Below are 14,896 nucleotides of genomic sequence, written 5' to 3' on the forward strand. Positions count from 1 at the left end.
TCTCCTAGGTAATGAGAACTATCTTACTGCCTTCAGAATAGAAGAGGGCACATTTCAGTTTACTAGGACCTTTACTTTTGTTCTTTTTTCTCACCCTTTTTAAAACAGAGACATTAGTGCTATAATATCAATATGTCTTTAGCTACGAGGATAGAATAACCATTTTTTGCACAACATTTTCTTTGAAGACGTATTTAAAGACTGCAGTGCACAGCTCAGGAGCTAAGTCACATCTCTATAGTTCCAACTTCCTCTTTATTTTTTGTGAACTACAAATCTGTTAGTTATTCATTAACTTTAAGAACGTTCTCCAACAGCACATTGGAATTAGCTAAGAAGTGTTCCTGTGTCATTTGTCTGTTCCACTTAAAAACTGTTCGAGCGCAATCAGCAGAAATGACAGACAAGTTGCAGAGGCACAGGACAGTCATTACAGCAAGCTCTGCTATAATGAGCACCGATATTCACTTATTTTCTATTCAAGTAGGGACACAGACACATCTGAAGTGGTGATAGTGGAGACTGCACCCATTGGAGTCAGCCTCTGAAAATCATCTGTTCTGATCATCGTTTCCAGATCAATGCTTTGTTATTGTCTCACCTGCCAAACCATCTCCAGGATATCACAGACTACTCGAGCTCGGTGAGGGTCTGACCCAAACCTTTACTTAAGCAGAAAGCTTCCCTTTAATTATTAAGGGCGCTGATCAATTGTTCTGGTGTGTTACTGTTCTTGCTGGTGCTGAGACTTAACCTGCTCACACAAAAGCATTTACTGCTTCAGCTATTTCCTTCTCTTAAAGCTTCAGAGCAGCTTTCAATCCCGTGCTGCTGCGGCTGTGGTTACCAAAAGCAGTTGCTGAATCTGCATCCAGGAAAAGAGCTCATATCCGATGCAGACTTTGTCCCCTCCTCCACTACTTCACCTGGAGGACCACTGCTCCCTTGGAGCTCCCGACAAATGGTACAACTGTAATCAAATGTCTGTTCTCAAATAACTAAAGTCATAGCAACACCCTGTAGAGAAGCTGTACTTCGAAGTTTCCGAACAAATACCATTTGGTTTTACTCTTAATGATTTGTGGGGGAAACAGTGCCTAAAAATATTCCATGATTCCTCAGTCAAGCCAAACTGTCCTTGGTTACATCAGCTTTGCTATTATTTCCAAGACTTATTTTACACATTTTCCCATTAACTCACAAATCCAAGCAATCAGAAAAAACCTCCCCAACATAAATTTTTTTATTGCATTGAACTTAAATTCTTTTTATTGAACATCTGCTTTAAGCACCCAGCTTTAAAAAGGGTAAAATGCTGACAAATGTTTTCCATATGCAGTAATAAATAATTACAAGTCTGTGTGAAGAGACAACTCAAATCTTTAGGATTATTCATCTTCTTACATCTGAAAAAAGCAAATCTTATCTGACATTATTTAATAGAAGATTCACTAATTAATTATTGAAGTTTTATTATCCGTCCCTCCCTATGAGGCACAAAAAATGTACCACAGGGCTCTAAATCAGAATATGAATTATGGGAGAGGAAGGACTCAGAAGAGAAAATTCACTGTGCATTTTAGTAGTAGGAACTTTGAACTAGGCTACACAGTCATTAAATATCATTTAGAACATATGAGGATAGTACGCTTGCAATAGATTAAAGGGATGACAGGAGATTTTTCTCCAATAGTGAAGCTAGGATGCAATTTCCTATAGGATATTGCCTTATTATTTGACATGTATATTTACAAATACAAATATTTACCTCTCGAAGAGGGATAATAAGGCTGCACAAATTCTCTTCTTTACTAGTAAAGCAAATGTAGTTTGTAGAAACAAACATCTGACCCAAAATATGCATTTTGTTGAACGGAGTCCAGAGAGTACAGTCCGTGTGTCCATCTAATTTCTCATCCTTGGGCAGTCGGAACAATGCACGGTATCGCTCACTCTTTGCTCTGGCATCAAGATCCCTAAAAAAAAAACCCCACAAACTCACAGAAAGCTTTTCATTTTAAGAAATACTTACTATGTTTTAAGATATATTTTATACAAACCATTGCAAGTTACCTGCAACACACAAGTTAAGCACTGATTGTACAGCAAAACAGTGGAAATAGTTTACATATAAGGGATGTAGAGTCTCTGCGGCTGGAATATTCTAAAAGCACATGAAAAGAAATTCTGCCCTGAATGACTTTGATTGATTGATCCCGACTTCTCAGTGGGCACAGGTTGGGTGATCTCTTCACATTCAGCCCTGCTTTCTGAAGAGATACACAGTGAATTTCTTTATTATTAAATAACACATGACCCAATGTAATACCACACAAAAAGGCTTCTTTGAGGCTTATTTATTGATATGATGCAATCCTTAGGGCTGGAGTTTGTTAACAATTTCAAGACAGTCTTGATAATGCAATCCGTGCAAAACACCCAATAGTTAGAAAGACAAACCAAAGTGACACAACGCATGTCAGATGTCATTGAGTAATGAGAAATATACACACGCACTGGTTTCAATTCTGTATGGTTCACTAATGTGATCAGTATATAAAATGACGAAAAAAAACCCTGAGAAACTATCAAATGATATCTATAAAAGAAGCAGAAATACTTTCCAGGCAATTTTTCATCCCTTAGAATGTCATTTTTTGGTACCTGTTACCTAAAATAAGTTCTATCTAGAATTCATCATCAAGTCACTTTTCAATTCCAGTTATAGGACCAAGTATGAAAATTAGGAACATTTCTCAACTCTTAAATCAATTTATTACCTTCTCCCGGTAACATAAAAGGGACTTACAACAGATACCTAACACAGCCACTGTCCAGGGATTAAAGAGCCTCTGAACAAATGAGAATTTGGCTTAAATACATGTCTTATTTTTCAACATGTTCATATTCAAATGTTTTCCCTTTCCAATTTCCACAGGAGACCAAGTAATTACATTTAAATAATTATTCACATTTTGCCACTTCTGAAATCAATCATTCCTTTTGGAGTGATAATAAATGGCAGAAACAATAGAAAACCTGTGGACAAAATGCTGCAAGTAAAAGGACTGAGGAGAAACAAACGACCAACAGCCAGTGCCACCTACCGTTTTAGTGCAGACACTTTTTTGGGGGATTTCTTTTTCAGTTTGGGTAATGACCTGTCTTGTTCAAATCCTTCATTGTCCAAAAGCTGTCGCATAGCTATGTTGGCAAGCTGTTCCATAAGTTTAAATGTCTCACTGATATTAAGGAATACTGAGAAGAAATGTTCACTTGACCTTGTGCTCACTTTGATCATGTCAGGGAAGAGCAGTGTAGCATTCTTCTCAAGTTGAGTGATATCGACCCAGCGGATAACTAACTTCGCTGAACAGAAACAAACACAAGAAAGATTCAGTACAAAAAATTAGCATATTCAAAAGCATTTATCTTCTCTTCCCATAAAATAAATTCAGCTGAGATTTTCTTGTGTCTTGAAAAGTTGGGAGGACAGCATAAATAGACTCAACTTGTACAAACAAACTACAATGACCTGACAAAGAGCAGATAAAAGAGTTTCAGTATCATTTACTTCTGTACAGAACACCACACAAAAGCATTACAAAGCTAGGTGGGGCTAACGTAATTTATCACTGCTCAGAATCTGATGTCCTCTTTTCCTTTGGAAGCAAAGAAACGTAGTCTAAGCCCATCAGATGGGCTTGTGTTGTTTTTATACACTGAAAAGTTTCAAATATTACAGTAATGACAGATCGTTGCCTTTTCTTCCGTCACCACTACAGGTTAGGACACTGTCCTTAAAATAGCGATTAAGTCTACATTACTTTTGTCAAAAAAAAAAAAAAAATTAAAATCAAATCATTCATGGGGGTATGTCTAAACTGATAAGTAGAAACTCCTTGGACTGATCTATTGGCCATAATCAAGTCCTGCAGACTTGCTCACCTCCACACTGCTTAGAATTAACTCCCTCTAAAGCAGACTGGTTGCATCCACACTATGCAGCTCTTGACCCTGGGTCTCCTCTGAGCTCTTTGCAACACTCTGGTGTTGTACAAGAGTACGTGCATCAGTTGAGTTTAGAGTGTCTGCCAGAGTAGTACTGGAGTATTGTGTAAAAGCAGAAGGAGCCAAAACTGTTGTGATCTCATCTCTATCCCCTTTTGGGCACAGTCCCTAAAGAGAACCTATCTCTAAACAACACCTAGGTATTGTTTTACAGAGAACTACTTTGAGAAATACAAAACAAACAAGGGAATTGCTCCCCGCTCCTCTCTTCCTCAGCAGTGCCTTTACACCCTCAGGGGTTCAGGAGGCGAATAGTAACAAACTACAGAAGATTTCCTAACGATTCTTAGATGCACAGACCACCATTCCACTGTAAAACATACCTTCCCTGCCCATGAGGAAAGAGTAAAAGCAAAGATGATTAATGCTGAGATACACCCAGCCCTGACGGGGAACCTTCCCCTTCCAGTAACTGCAGGAGTAGTAGTTCACTAGTTTCTCTTCTTCTGGCATCCCAAATAGCTTGTGAAACTTCACTATGGCTTCCTTAAATTTTTCTGTATCATCATCTTCCTTGATGCCATTGATTTTGTTGTACTCGGCGATGATGCCCTAGTAGGGAGTGAAAGAAGCGCACAGCACATTAGTTGCCATGGGGTGTCAGATATCCTTATTACCGATGCTGTCTGGGCCAGAGGCCTCAACCGTTACTGCAATGTCAGGAAAGCCTTTTGCTTATCTCTTGTTCTTCTGCACGTTCTTTTGCTTATATATTTACTTTATTCAAGGCTCTCTTTCTGGTGACCTTGCTCCCTGCCTTCATTCCATGCCTATGTCAAAAGCAACCAAACCAACCCACTAGCCAATACCTTGTTTTAAATTAACCAGCCTATCTCAAGTACCCCTAGCAACTCTTTGTAAAACACCTACAATTTGTAATATTTTCCCCTTCCACATAAATGCGCTCCCTGGGGAGACAGGGATAGGATTTCACTAGAAAATTTTCCTCTAAAAGGAAGGAAAAAAGGATCTGTTATTCATTAGGAAAAATATCAAATTACTTTTATGACCCCTCTTAGTGGATGTTAAGCAAAAGAGAAGAAGAAAAAAAAAATCTCCTATTAGATTAACTGGCAGGATGGAAAAATAATCACACTTTCAGGTGCAGAAGACCTTCCTCAAACTTGAAGTGGCAGCAGTCTGATGGAAAGCTGCTTTTTGACACCGCAAAGATTACAGCTCCTTCTGTTCTATACTGAAATTCCGGTCTGTTCACCAATTTTCCTAACCTCTTTTCTATAGACAATTTTCTGTTCATATCTTCTCTATTGCCTTCTGTATTAAACTTACAGAAAGTAAAGTGACTTCTTGCCTTCAAACTGGTCCATATTTACATGGAAAGCAGAGTGGAAAGCAGTGAACTCAGTCACATTTAATATTTGTCCAACTCGAAAAGGTAACAATTTCCTTAAAGGATTCCATTTCACAAGACAGATGTCTTCTCACATACGGTGTTTCCATGATCACCTATAGCCCTCATACCTGATTCACAAGTAAAACACAAACAACTAGGGGATTCTTGTAACAGTTGACTTACTACATGAAAAAAGAGGAATGAAACAAAGCCAACGCTTAGAATATACACCAAATAAGTACTATAATTTTGCTTAAATCAATCTTTTACCCAAATATTTTTTAGTTAATTATTAGCGTGAATAATATATAACTACTGTTTCTCCTATAAGGAGAAAAAGAATTTCTGCTAAAACCAACAAAAACACAACCCCAAACAAACAACAAAAAATAATCAACCAGCAACCCCTAACACCTATATGACACGTAAACACCAACACTACAGGATTTAACTACATAGAAGAGGGTAAAGAGACATCATACAATGTGTGCATGAAAAAAACAAATCAAAGCTTTGCACTGGAAAAGCAGTTATACAGAAAACTGCTGAAGTTTAAGACAGAAGCAACAGTGCAATTAATTATAGAACACACAATGTTTGAAGTCCTGCCTATTTTTAATCACACTGCTGTAGTTACATGTGCTAATTCTAGTTTCCATAATTTAAAAAAAAAAACCCCCCCCCCAAAAAAAAAACCAGCCAAAAAACACCACATGTTGCTACTTAGAATCTGGTTTTCCTTCATAAGGGTGGAGCAGGGACTACCCGGACAAATTTGTTTAGAATTCATGTCAAGTTTCCTTTCAGAATCACATTTATCATTACCAACATTTATAATAATATATTTAACTACCTGTATTTTTCCTCTGACAAATGTATTTATGTCATTCTCGTTTTCAAAGATTGAAAGAGTTTGCAACAAATTCTGTTCAAGCCATTCCCAGTGTTCAGTGATTTCCTTCCTTGAGCAACCTGTATTAAAAAAAAAAGCCCCAAAGTCACAAAATTAATAATCCGCTCATGTCAATGCCCCCTTAATTTTAAACAAAAGGCTCTAATAAAATTTGCCAGTAACTGGAGATGCAACATTTCACCAGATGCTTTGTACCTGGAAATCCCCAAATTTTCTCCCACAGTCTTTAATTTCATAATAAATAGGTAGCAAACTTCAAGGCTATTCTGGACAAGCACAAGCTGCTTATGACAATTTCATGAGCAGAACCCCCCTGCATTTAGGATTCTAACCATAACAATGACCCTGAGCTGCTCAATGTCACATGAAGAAGGTAGCACTGCTAGTACCTGCATCTGTTAGGAACTGACAAAAAATCCCAGCAGCTGTACATGCTACCGTTGGTTCCTAATTCTTCACCATTGAATACATCTATAAATTACGAAACAATCAGAAAATTTCAAGAGTAAAAGCTGGAAAGGATCATTTTCCTGACAAGTCTATTACAATGTCTCTTCCTCAAAATAACTGTGCCAAAAGACCTCCACGAAAGTTGTATCTCTTTAGGGGAAGATGGTTGTCAGACGTGATTTACATTTAATGACAAAAGACTAAACTAAACCCCGATGCCTCTAGTTTGCTTAGAGGATCAAAAAGGGACAAGTGAGATATCTTTGATACAGAGGAATCGGTACACATGTAGTCTGTAGAGCAGTACAGAACAGGGATGAAAATGCTTCTTGATGAAGCTGTAAGAGTTTATATAATGCAAATTTTTTGCTTCTATTTTACTTGAGATGGATTATCATAAATATGACTTCCATTCTGACCCCATTCTCAGCATCTTGCAGAATAAAGTTGTTGGTGCTCTTCAGGATCAATCTGTGCTCACTCTGAAGCAAGAATACATTAAAGCATTCACAAAAAAATTGTTGAGGGAATGATGACAAAACGGGACTTTTAAGTAAGTCTTTTCAGAAAACGAACAGTACATGTTCACATAGGAACATCTGTACCTGAAGGCTGATTGAAAGTATCTCAATCCAGGTAGGAAATAGCATCAATACTACACCATCTTTTTGTTCAAGTCACAGATTTGGCTCATTTTACTCTGAACTAGAAAGAAAATGTATCTATCTACTAACTAATGCCTACAAATCCCAACACAGTGAAGGGGTTTATGTGAAGCAGCCATGAGAAAGAGGTTAAAATACAACAAGATGTTGCTAGTAACTTCTTCAGCTTCGCTCCAGTCACAAATAGTCACGTGTCTGCACATAAATGTTTCCATGGCATGTAGAACTCAAGGCAACAACCCTGAATACATAACAAACAATCACTTTTGTTGCTGTTCATCAACAAATGATGGAGAAAAATATTCTTTCTAAAGTATACAATCGGAGCTTTACACAACTCCAGTGAAAGCAACAGTATGCAACTTCCAGGACATTTCACGATTCTTGTTGCAGTATGCGTACGTAAATCAAGTTGCAGAATAGCCTGCATACATAACCAATATTTCAGAACCACAACTGATCGCCACTGCTGTTTCTCCTGAAAACTACTAGCTTCAACCAGACTGTTCTGGTACTCAGAAGGAGGTCTGAAGACTAATTTACTTCTTCTTGGCTTTTGCACTGCTGTAAAAAGCAATGATGAAATACATGAGCTATATATATAAAACTAGACTGTCATCAGCAAAATCACTCGTCTCTTGAAGAGCAGTGACAAGCAGCGCAGGCAAACCATCATGATGAACAGTTTCTTTAAGCTGTCTATTTCTCGCTTGTGATTGATCTATTATTTTTCATCACTTCTTATGAAACAGTTTTGGTTGATTATTCTCAACCTGTAACAACCCATCTCATTCCTTCCGTTGCTGTTTGTCTCCACTGTGTTCCTACTTACTCTCTCAGTCTCATCTACACCAGATCATGCAAGCAGGCCAAAACCCACACCTCAGTTTTCATCAATTTATCGTGACAGTCTAGATCTTTCTCTTTGCTTTGTTCACTCAGGATTAAAAAACAATTTTGCTGCACTGTTTTTAACTACACATCTATTTTAACTCTGCTACTGGCTCGTCTTTGCCTATCTGAGCATATTAGAAGCATTCACCGTTTTGCCATCATCAGCCTTTTAGATAAATTAAGCAATCTCTCTCTCAGGGAAGAGAAAAAACCCCTAACATTTAATGGTTTAACCACTGCACTTTGGAATACAGAGCCCTCAAGACTGGCAGGAAATAAAAGGGAAAATAGCTACCACGCATACAGTAGTCACTCCTTCCTCTCCTCTAAACTGTACGCTCAGCTTATGGTGTGCTCCATGGCTGAAATGGTGCAATGATGGCCAGCATCCTTGATAGACTGAGCCGTTCTCCGCAATCTTCAGGGAGGAAACTAATGACTGTGTTAAACAGAAGCTGGAGAACTAAGGGAGGTCTAGACCAGAAGAAGTGGATGGAGGAAGGATGCATGGTGTTGGAGAGAGAATGACAAGGGGTAATTGCCTAGTGGGTGGGGTGGAGAAACAGCATGAGCAACCTGGGAACATCTTTGGGTGTCAGCGTTAAGTTTCTAGGATCTGGGTTCACTTGTCTTAAGAGGTGAAAATACAGAGAGAATGCGACCGAGTTGAGGACTGAGAAGAAAACAAGTCATATAAACATGCTTTCAAACACACTCAGAAGTATAATCTCAGGACTGTTTCAGTCAGTGACTGAGGAATAGGAATGGCTTAACCTGAGACAGGTGATGAGGCTGTCATGTCCAGTTTTCTCTTCCAAGTCAATAGTTAGCCGAGCTGCTTATCAGTCAACCTGTCCTGCTGCTCTTAGCAGAATGCACTGCAAGAGCACCTGTAACGCTTCAGGGAGCTTAAAATTGCCCTTGCCGGTAATGGCAGGTTCAGAGGCAAACTGGCAAAATGTCAACTTGCACAGAGAGGGACGACAAAATAGTTATAGCTGGTAAACTCAACAGCGCTCTAACTAAAACTTGTAGCTTTATTAACCAAAGCACATGAGCTTTTCTGAAAACCTTTTCCAAGCCCATGTAATAACATTTCAAGGTTGGTGCTTTAACATAATCCATAATTCAATTTTTTCACCTGTGTTTAGAAAGTTTAGAAACTTCTATGGAAATGCATACAATTACCGTTACCACAAAAAATCTACAGTAATGGTTCTATACCTCAAAAACACACAAATCCATAATAAGAATGACTTATTTTATAGGTGGAGAAGGATCTAAAAAAACTCTGCTCATTTCCAATGAAGTTGACACGTACCACCACTTCCCAACCTAAATTGAGTACTAACAGATTGGGCAGAGACGCTGACATGGGACACAGAAAGGCTATTTACCATATGCACGGCTGGTCACATACAACCATTTGGATTTCTAGACCATTACAAAATTAATATGATTAAAACTGCTCTTGACAAGGTACCAACAATATCTTTCCAGTACAGTTCAATAGACAGAACTTGTGACATCTTCAACTGCACTGGAGAAAGCTCTGTTAACAAGGCTCCTTTACAGAGCTATATAGCCTCAAGTCTACCAGCCAGCATTCTCATATAGTCTAGATCAGTAGAGTTAATAGCCAAGAAAATTCACAACCAAAATGAATCGTAAACAAATTCGAAGTTTAAACCCCTGGATTATTTTCTGCCCCTGGAATAGTCTTATACAGAACAAGACCGAATGTCATACAGCACGAATGAACCAGGAAACAATTGCATTTCTTCCAGTCACTCTGTATAGCTACTTACTGAAGATGGAAGTTTCTGCTTTATGGAAGACAGAGGAGAATATGATCAATTTCTATTGAAGAGATTACAAGTACCAAATAGCCAGCAGTCTACCCCCCGGGAGCAGTGAGGGGTGGCTGTACGACGCAGGACAAATCAGAGTTGCACAGCTAAATGCAGCCAAATCCCTTAGTAACCTGTATAGCGGTAACAACCCTCAATCCCTTCAGAAGGAATTGCTTTAGTTGCAAATTCATAAAATAACCACAGTGCAGAGCCTTAGGCAACACTGGGCTCAAGTTGCACAGATAAATAATTTGCTCTCTGTAAAATTTTACTTCCCTGTAAGAGCCACTCTGTTCTCCTTGGGTGACGGGGCTAAGCTAGTGCAGTCTTACAACTGAACAAAAATAACTGGTGCCAATCAACCAGCTAGATATCAGCAGACTACAACTTCAAGAAATACTCCACAAAATGGAAGCACAGACACATACGTTAACTACTGCAGCAATTTCAGTTATGGCCAAGATTCATCACTGAAGAGCACGTTCATTAAAACTAGCTTAATGTAAACAGAGTACCATATTTCTACATCAAACCTGCAATATGTGTAACAGAAGAGAAACCAAACCCTCAAATTTCAGCAGCAGCATAAAACTCTACACATGGTGCATTTGTTTATTCTGGGGCCATAACTCATCTGCCTTCACTTTTGTACCCATTGTTGTTTGTAGGTTTAAAATTTTAGCAATTATCTATAGCTATCATGCAAAAAACTTGTAAATGCATTCAAAGAAAAACCACGTGGCCTATTTCCGAAGTCTTAAAAACCCATTTCTGAATGTGTGCACAGTACAAGTGTCTTTGAAGAAACACTGTTTTGCTGAGAACACGTGGCCTATTTCCGAAGTCTTAAAAATCCATTTCTGAATGTGTGCACAGTACGAGTGTCTTTGAAGAAACACTGTTTTGCTGAGAGCTGTGTGATGATATTTTTGTTGGAAGAGAGGCTGCAAACAGCAAGAGGATCTGTGCCCTCAGCTGCACCCTTTCAAGCACCTCAAGAACAGAGGTGCCTACCAACTGCTGAGCACTGACATTTGAATGCAGGGAAGAAGGGATTGCATGTGCACTTGCGACTACTTCTGCTTGTGCACAAATAGTGTAAATAAACATACTGGCAAATACTTTTACCCTTCTTTCCCATGCCTGAGATCCATGGGAGGCTGATATGCAAGATCCCATTACTTATGGTCACAGCAGAGTAGCTCACAGTACAAAGCAAGCAATGAAATGAAGATCTGGAAATGAACTTCGTATACGGACAATTTCATTAATATTGGTTTTTACTATTAGCTGTCACTAAAGGCTAATTATGCTATACTTCGGGAGGCTGGTACTAATAGGTCTAGAGGGGAAAAATGGCTGTTTAAATTGATGCCTTCTTTCAGGACTGATACTATCAAAAGTAGCAAGAAATACTTGTGCTAAGACAGGCTATTACAAAACTTTCTATTGGATTCAGAATGTGACACAGCTTTGATACCAACTTTGTCAGACACACAAATCATGTGCTTGTAAGAACTGAGCCTGCTTTGAACTGCGGAAATTATCAGATCTATGGCAAACCTTCACCCATATCTCTTCCTTTCCCAAGAGTGAGTACTTGTCTGGAGAAAAAGTCATCCAAATAATCCAAATGTCAAATTTTAGAGGGAGAATGAGCACAGATGAGAGGGCAGCTGTAGGCCAGAAGTCAACAGCTTCGTTAACTAGTATTTTTGAATGTCAGGCAGCACTGGAGGTGCCAGAAGTTTCTAGTCTATGAAAGAGATAACAGGCATGTATGCACTTCTCATTTGTCCTCTTTCTCAATTTTCTTTCAAACAAACAAAGTTCTGGCTGCCACCTAAAATGGTGTTTGACACTCTAGAGCTAGAGGAGTGGCTTTCAAGTTTCCATTTGCTAAGACTGAAAAGCAATACTATTAAACTGAGGATCTGACCTTACAAGCTTGGCCAATCAAAGCTAAATAACCTCAACATTCTGCATTCAGCTTCAGACACTATTTTCAAAGCCGGCAAACAGAACCAGAGACTAACTACATACTGGTTTATGCTACTTGCAACAGGTACCCGACCACAGAAATAACCATTTAGTATTTACAGGATGTGGTGCATGCAAAAATCCTATTTAACGTACTAGAATATCAACTTCATTGATTTCACCAGCTACTATAATGACAAAAGAACCAGTCTTACAGTTAGACCTGCCAAAGTTTGAGCTCTGAAGACCAGAACTCATAAGGGTTGTTGCATCTATGTTAGAACATACATTCCATTTAACTCGAACCTAGCTACCATCTTGCTGAATTTCTAAGTTCATCACGTTTAGGACAACACACCATCTGAAATAAACATCCAGGAGGTGGACATCTCTCAGATCTTAATGGTATTTATCCTGGAAGACACTGAGCTCACTATGCAGGAAATGCCATACCCATACTCAGTACTCAGGTGAGAGACGAGGTTGCACCACCTTCTCAGTTTCCCTTTCAAGGGAAGCCAAGCGTCCCGTCTGAGTAAACTGGGGGCTATAATCCAGATACTCCTCCGACCGTACTCTTCAGAGATCCCCATCACCCAGGAATGCTGCAATTCAGAAATGCTGTAGGAGTGAGCCATGGGCATGGAGAGAACATGGAGGGATGGATACTAGGCTGCTTGTCTGGGAACATCTTTGGGAGGTAAAGGTGGGAAGTAACAGAGGCTTCTGTCCCTGCCTCATGGCCATTTCTAGTTTTACCCAGTCATGGGGCATACTACATACATGCACGCTGGCATTCAAAGTCTGAATATTAGAAGCCCTACAGCTTCTTAATTTAACCACTAGAGCAGATTTTTATCCTGACCCATTTATTTTTTGTGCCCAGCAGGCAGGATGCTCTATTAGTTACGCGGCACCGTAACCAGGGAGAATAAAAATCCACATGACAGTACGTTTGTCCTTACCACAGGCGATAGTCCAATAGACCAAGGAGTCTGGTGCTTGGTAGAGGATTCGATATGGTGCCACTCTGGCACTGGAGTCCAACACGACATCAAGAGTACCCACAAGGAGACCTATGGGACAGAAAATTCCGATGAATACGCAGTGGTGGATCAGCCAAGATCCCACAGGAAGGGGGTCCACACCCACATCCACTTCCATTTCACCCTCCACAGCAAAAGGCAGACCTAAGTACTCATCCCCACATTTGCTGCCTCATGTAAAGAGGGAAACTGATTCAACAGGGAAAAAAGTTCAGTTTCAACAAGGCTCCAACTCTTAAACACACATCGATTCCAGCATAGAGGCAGACAAATTGAAACAAAGCAGAAGGTAGCTGTTTTATAAATCCATGTTTAAAAGTTATTTGGTTCTTTCCTGTGTTTATATACTGTTGGAACAACAACAAAAATACCTCACCACATCAGCAACAAAAAACCCCAGACAACACATGCTAGAAGTGTTCAAAACTCAAAGGTCAGCTAGGAAAAACTAAGACTCCCAGCAAAAATAATTACGTTATTTAATGGTCTGATTCTTTAGGGTAGAAAGGATCAAAATGCCCAACAGTCCAGCTGTTTTTAAGCTGAAAGGATACTGATGAAAGACAAAGCCATACTGTTCTCCCAAAGTAGCTTTGAAAATTCCTTGCTACTGAGAAGGTCATCAACAGTTGCATACCAAATGCTACCAGTAATTCCTAACTCTATTTCCACAAATTCTAGATCCTACTTTAGTAAGAAATTACACACAAAACAAGATGCTACTCTCCCACGAGAAGCCCTATTTATTTTTAAAAGATACAGAAGTTTCCCCCCTTTGCACCTCCACAAAGAATTTTCACAGATGTCAGATTTAAATTTGCATGTTGAAGTTCTCAGCAAATTCACATATTGAAAACAGATGAACTTTCAAAGATTTTTTTTTTTCCTGCAAGTATTTATTGGGGTAGAAATTACTTTTATTTAAACAGCTCAGGTAAACAGCATGCACCATAGAGCCGTTCTAAAACACTCCTGTTAAAATCCTCTTCTCCTTTCGAGTGGCTGTTTTCATCATTTACTGTCATAGTTTTATTAGTTCCTCATTCTGCACTGCCATAACTGTACAGAAGACCGCTTCCCTCGTTGCTGTTCTTTCGGATTTGCTTTGTGTACTGTGAAGATAGAGAAGCACTACCCATTTTCCATCTTAGTAGGTCCCTTAAATCCGAACTGAAACTGGTGTTTGGGAATACCCAACCCATCAGTGATTTTCTATTCCACCATCCTACATTTTTTTATTCATCTTCATGCAGATCTTCACAGGCCAGACCAAAAGCAACCTCTTCTGAATATTCACCATTTTTAAATTCAAGAACTCTGAAATACATGAGAAACAAGTCTGAACATAACATCGGGTCATTAGTAAGCAGTGTCAGAGAGCTGTCTACTGATTATAGGAAACGAACACAAAATACTCATGTAAAATATGCCAGTGTTCATTAGCCTAAGTAGCTCACTTGTTCCGACTGCCATCTTCAATCCTCATCTCTGAACACAAAATACTCATGTAAAATACGCCAGTGTTCATTAGTCTAAGTAGCTCAGTTGTTCCGACTGCCATCTTCAATCCTCATCTCTCATGCATTTTGATTACTGGTGTACACTGACAAGCTGTCTCAGACGAACCCTCCACCAGCCCTCCAAGATGCACCTTGACTCCTTACAAACTC

At 39.2% G+C, this 14,896-nt stretch overlaps 1 protein-coding gene across 1 annotated transcript in view; it reads right to left on the reverse strand.

Annotated features, from left to right (window-relative positions):
• Positions 1-13,344, reverse strand: part of TBC1D9 (TBC1 domain family, member 9 (with GRAM domain)) — a gene marked incomplete at its 3' end in the record, with an annotated part of 34,807 nt that extends 21,463 nt beyond the window's left edge. The window contains exons 1-5 of the mRNA XM_010144840.1: positions 13,146-13,344; positions 6,279-6,397; positions 4,395-4,623; positions 3,108-3,369; positions 1,769-1,976 (exon numbers count right to left, since the gene is read on the reverse strand). Of these exons, the coding sequence (XP_010143142.1) occupies positions 1,769-1,976; positions 3,108-3,369; positions 4,395-4,623; positions 6,279-6,397; positions 13,146-13,344 (1,017 nt within the window). The remainder of the gene's footprint in view (positions 1-1,768; positions 1,977-3,107; positions 3,370-4,394; positions 4,624-6,278; positions 6,398-13,145) is intronic.
• Positions 13,345-14,896: the final 1,552 nt, after the last annotated feature.

This window comes from Buceros rhinoceros, unplaced genomic scaffold (assembly GCF_000710305.1).
Source record: "Buceros rhinoceros silvestris isolate BGI_N320 unplaced genomic scaffold, ASM71030v1 scaffold161, whole genome shotgun sequence".
Classification (NCBI taxonomy): Eukaryota; Metazoa; Chordata; class Aves; order Bucerotiformes; family Bucerotidae; genus Buceros; species Buceros rhinoceros.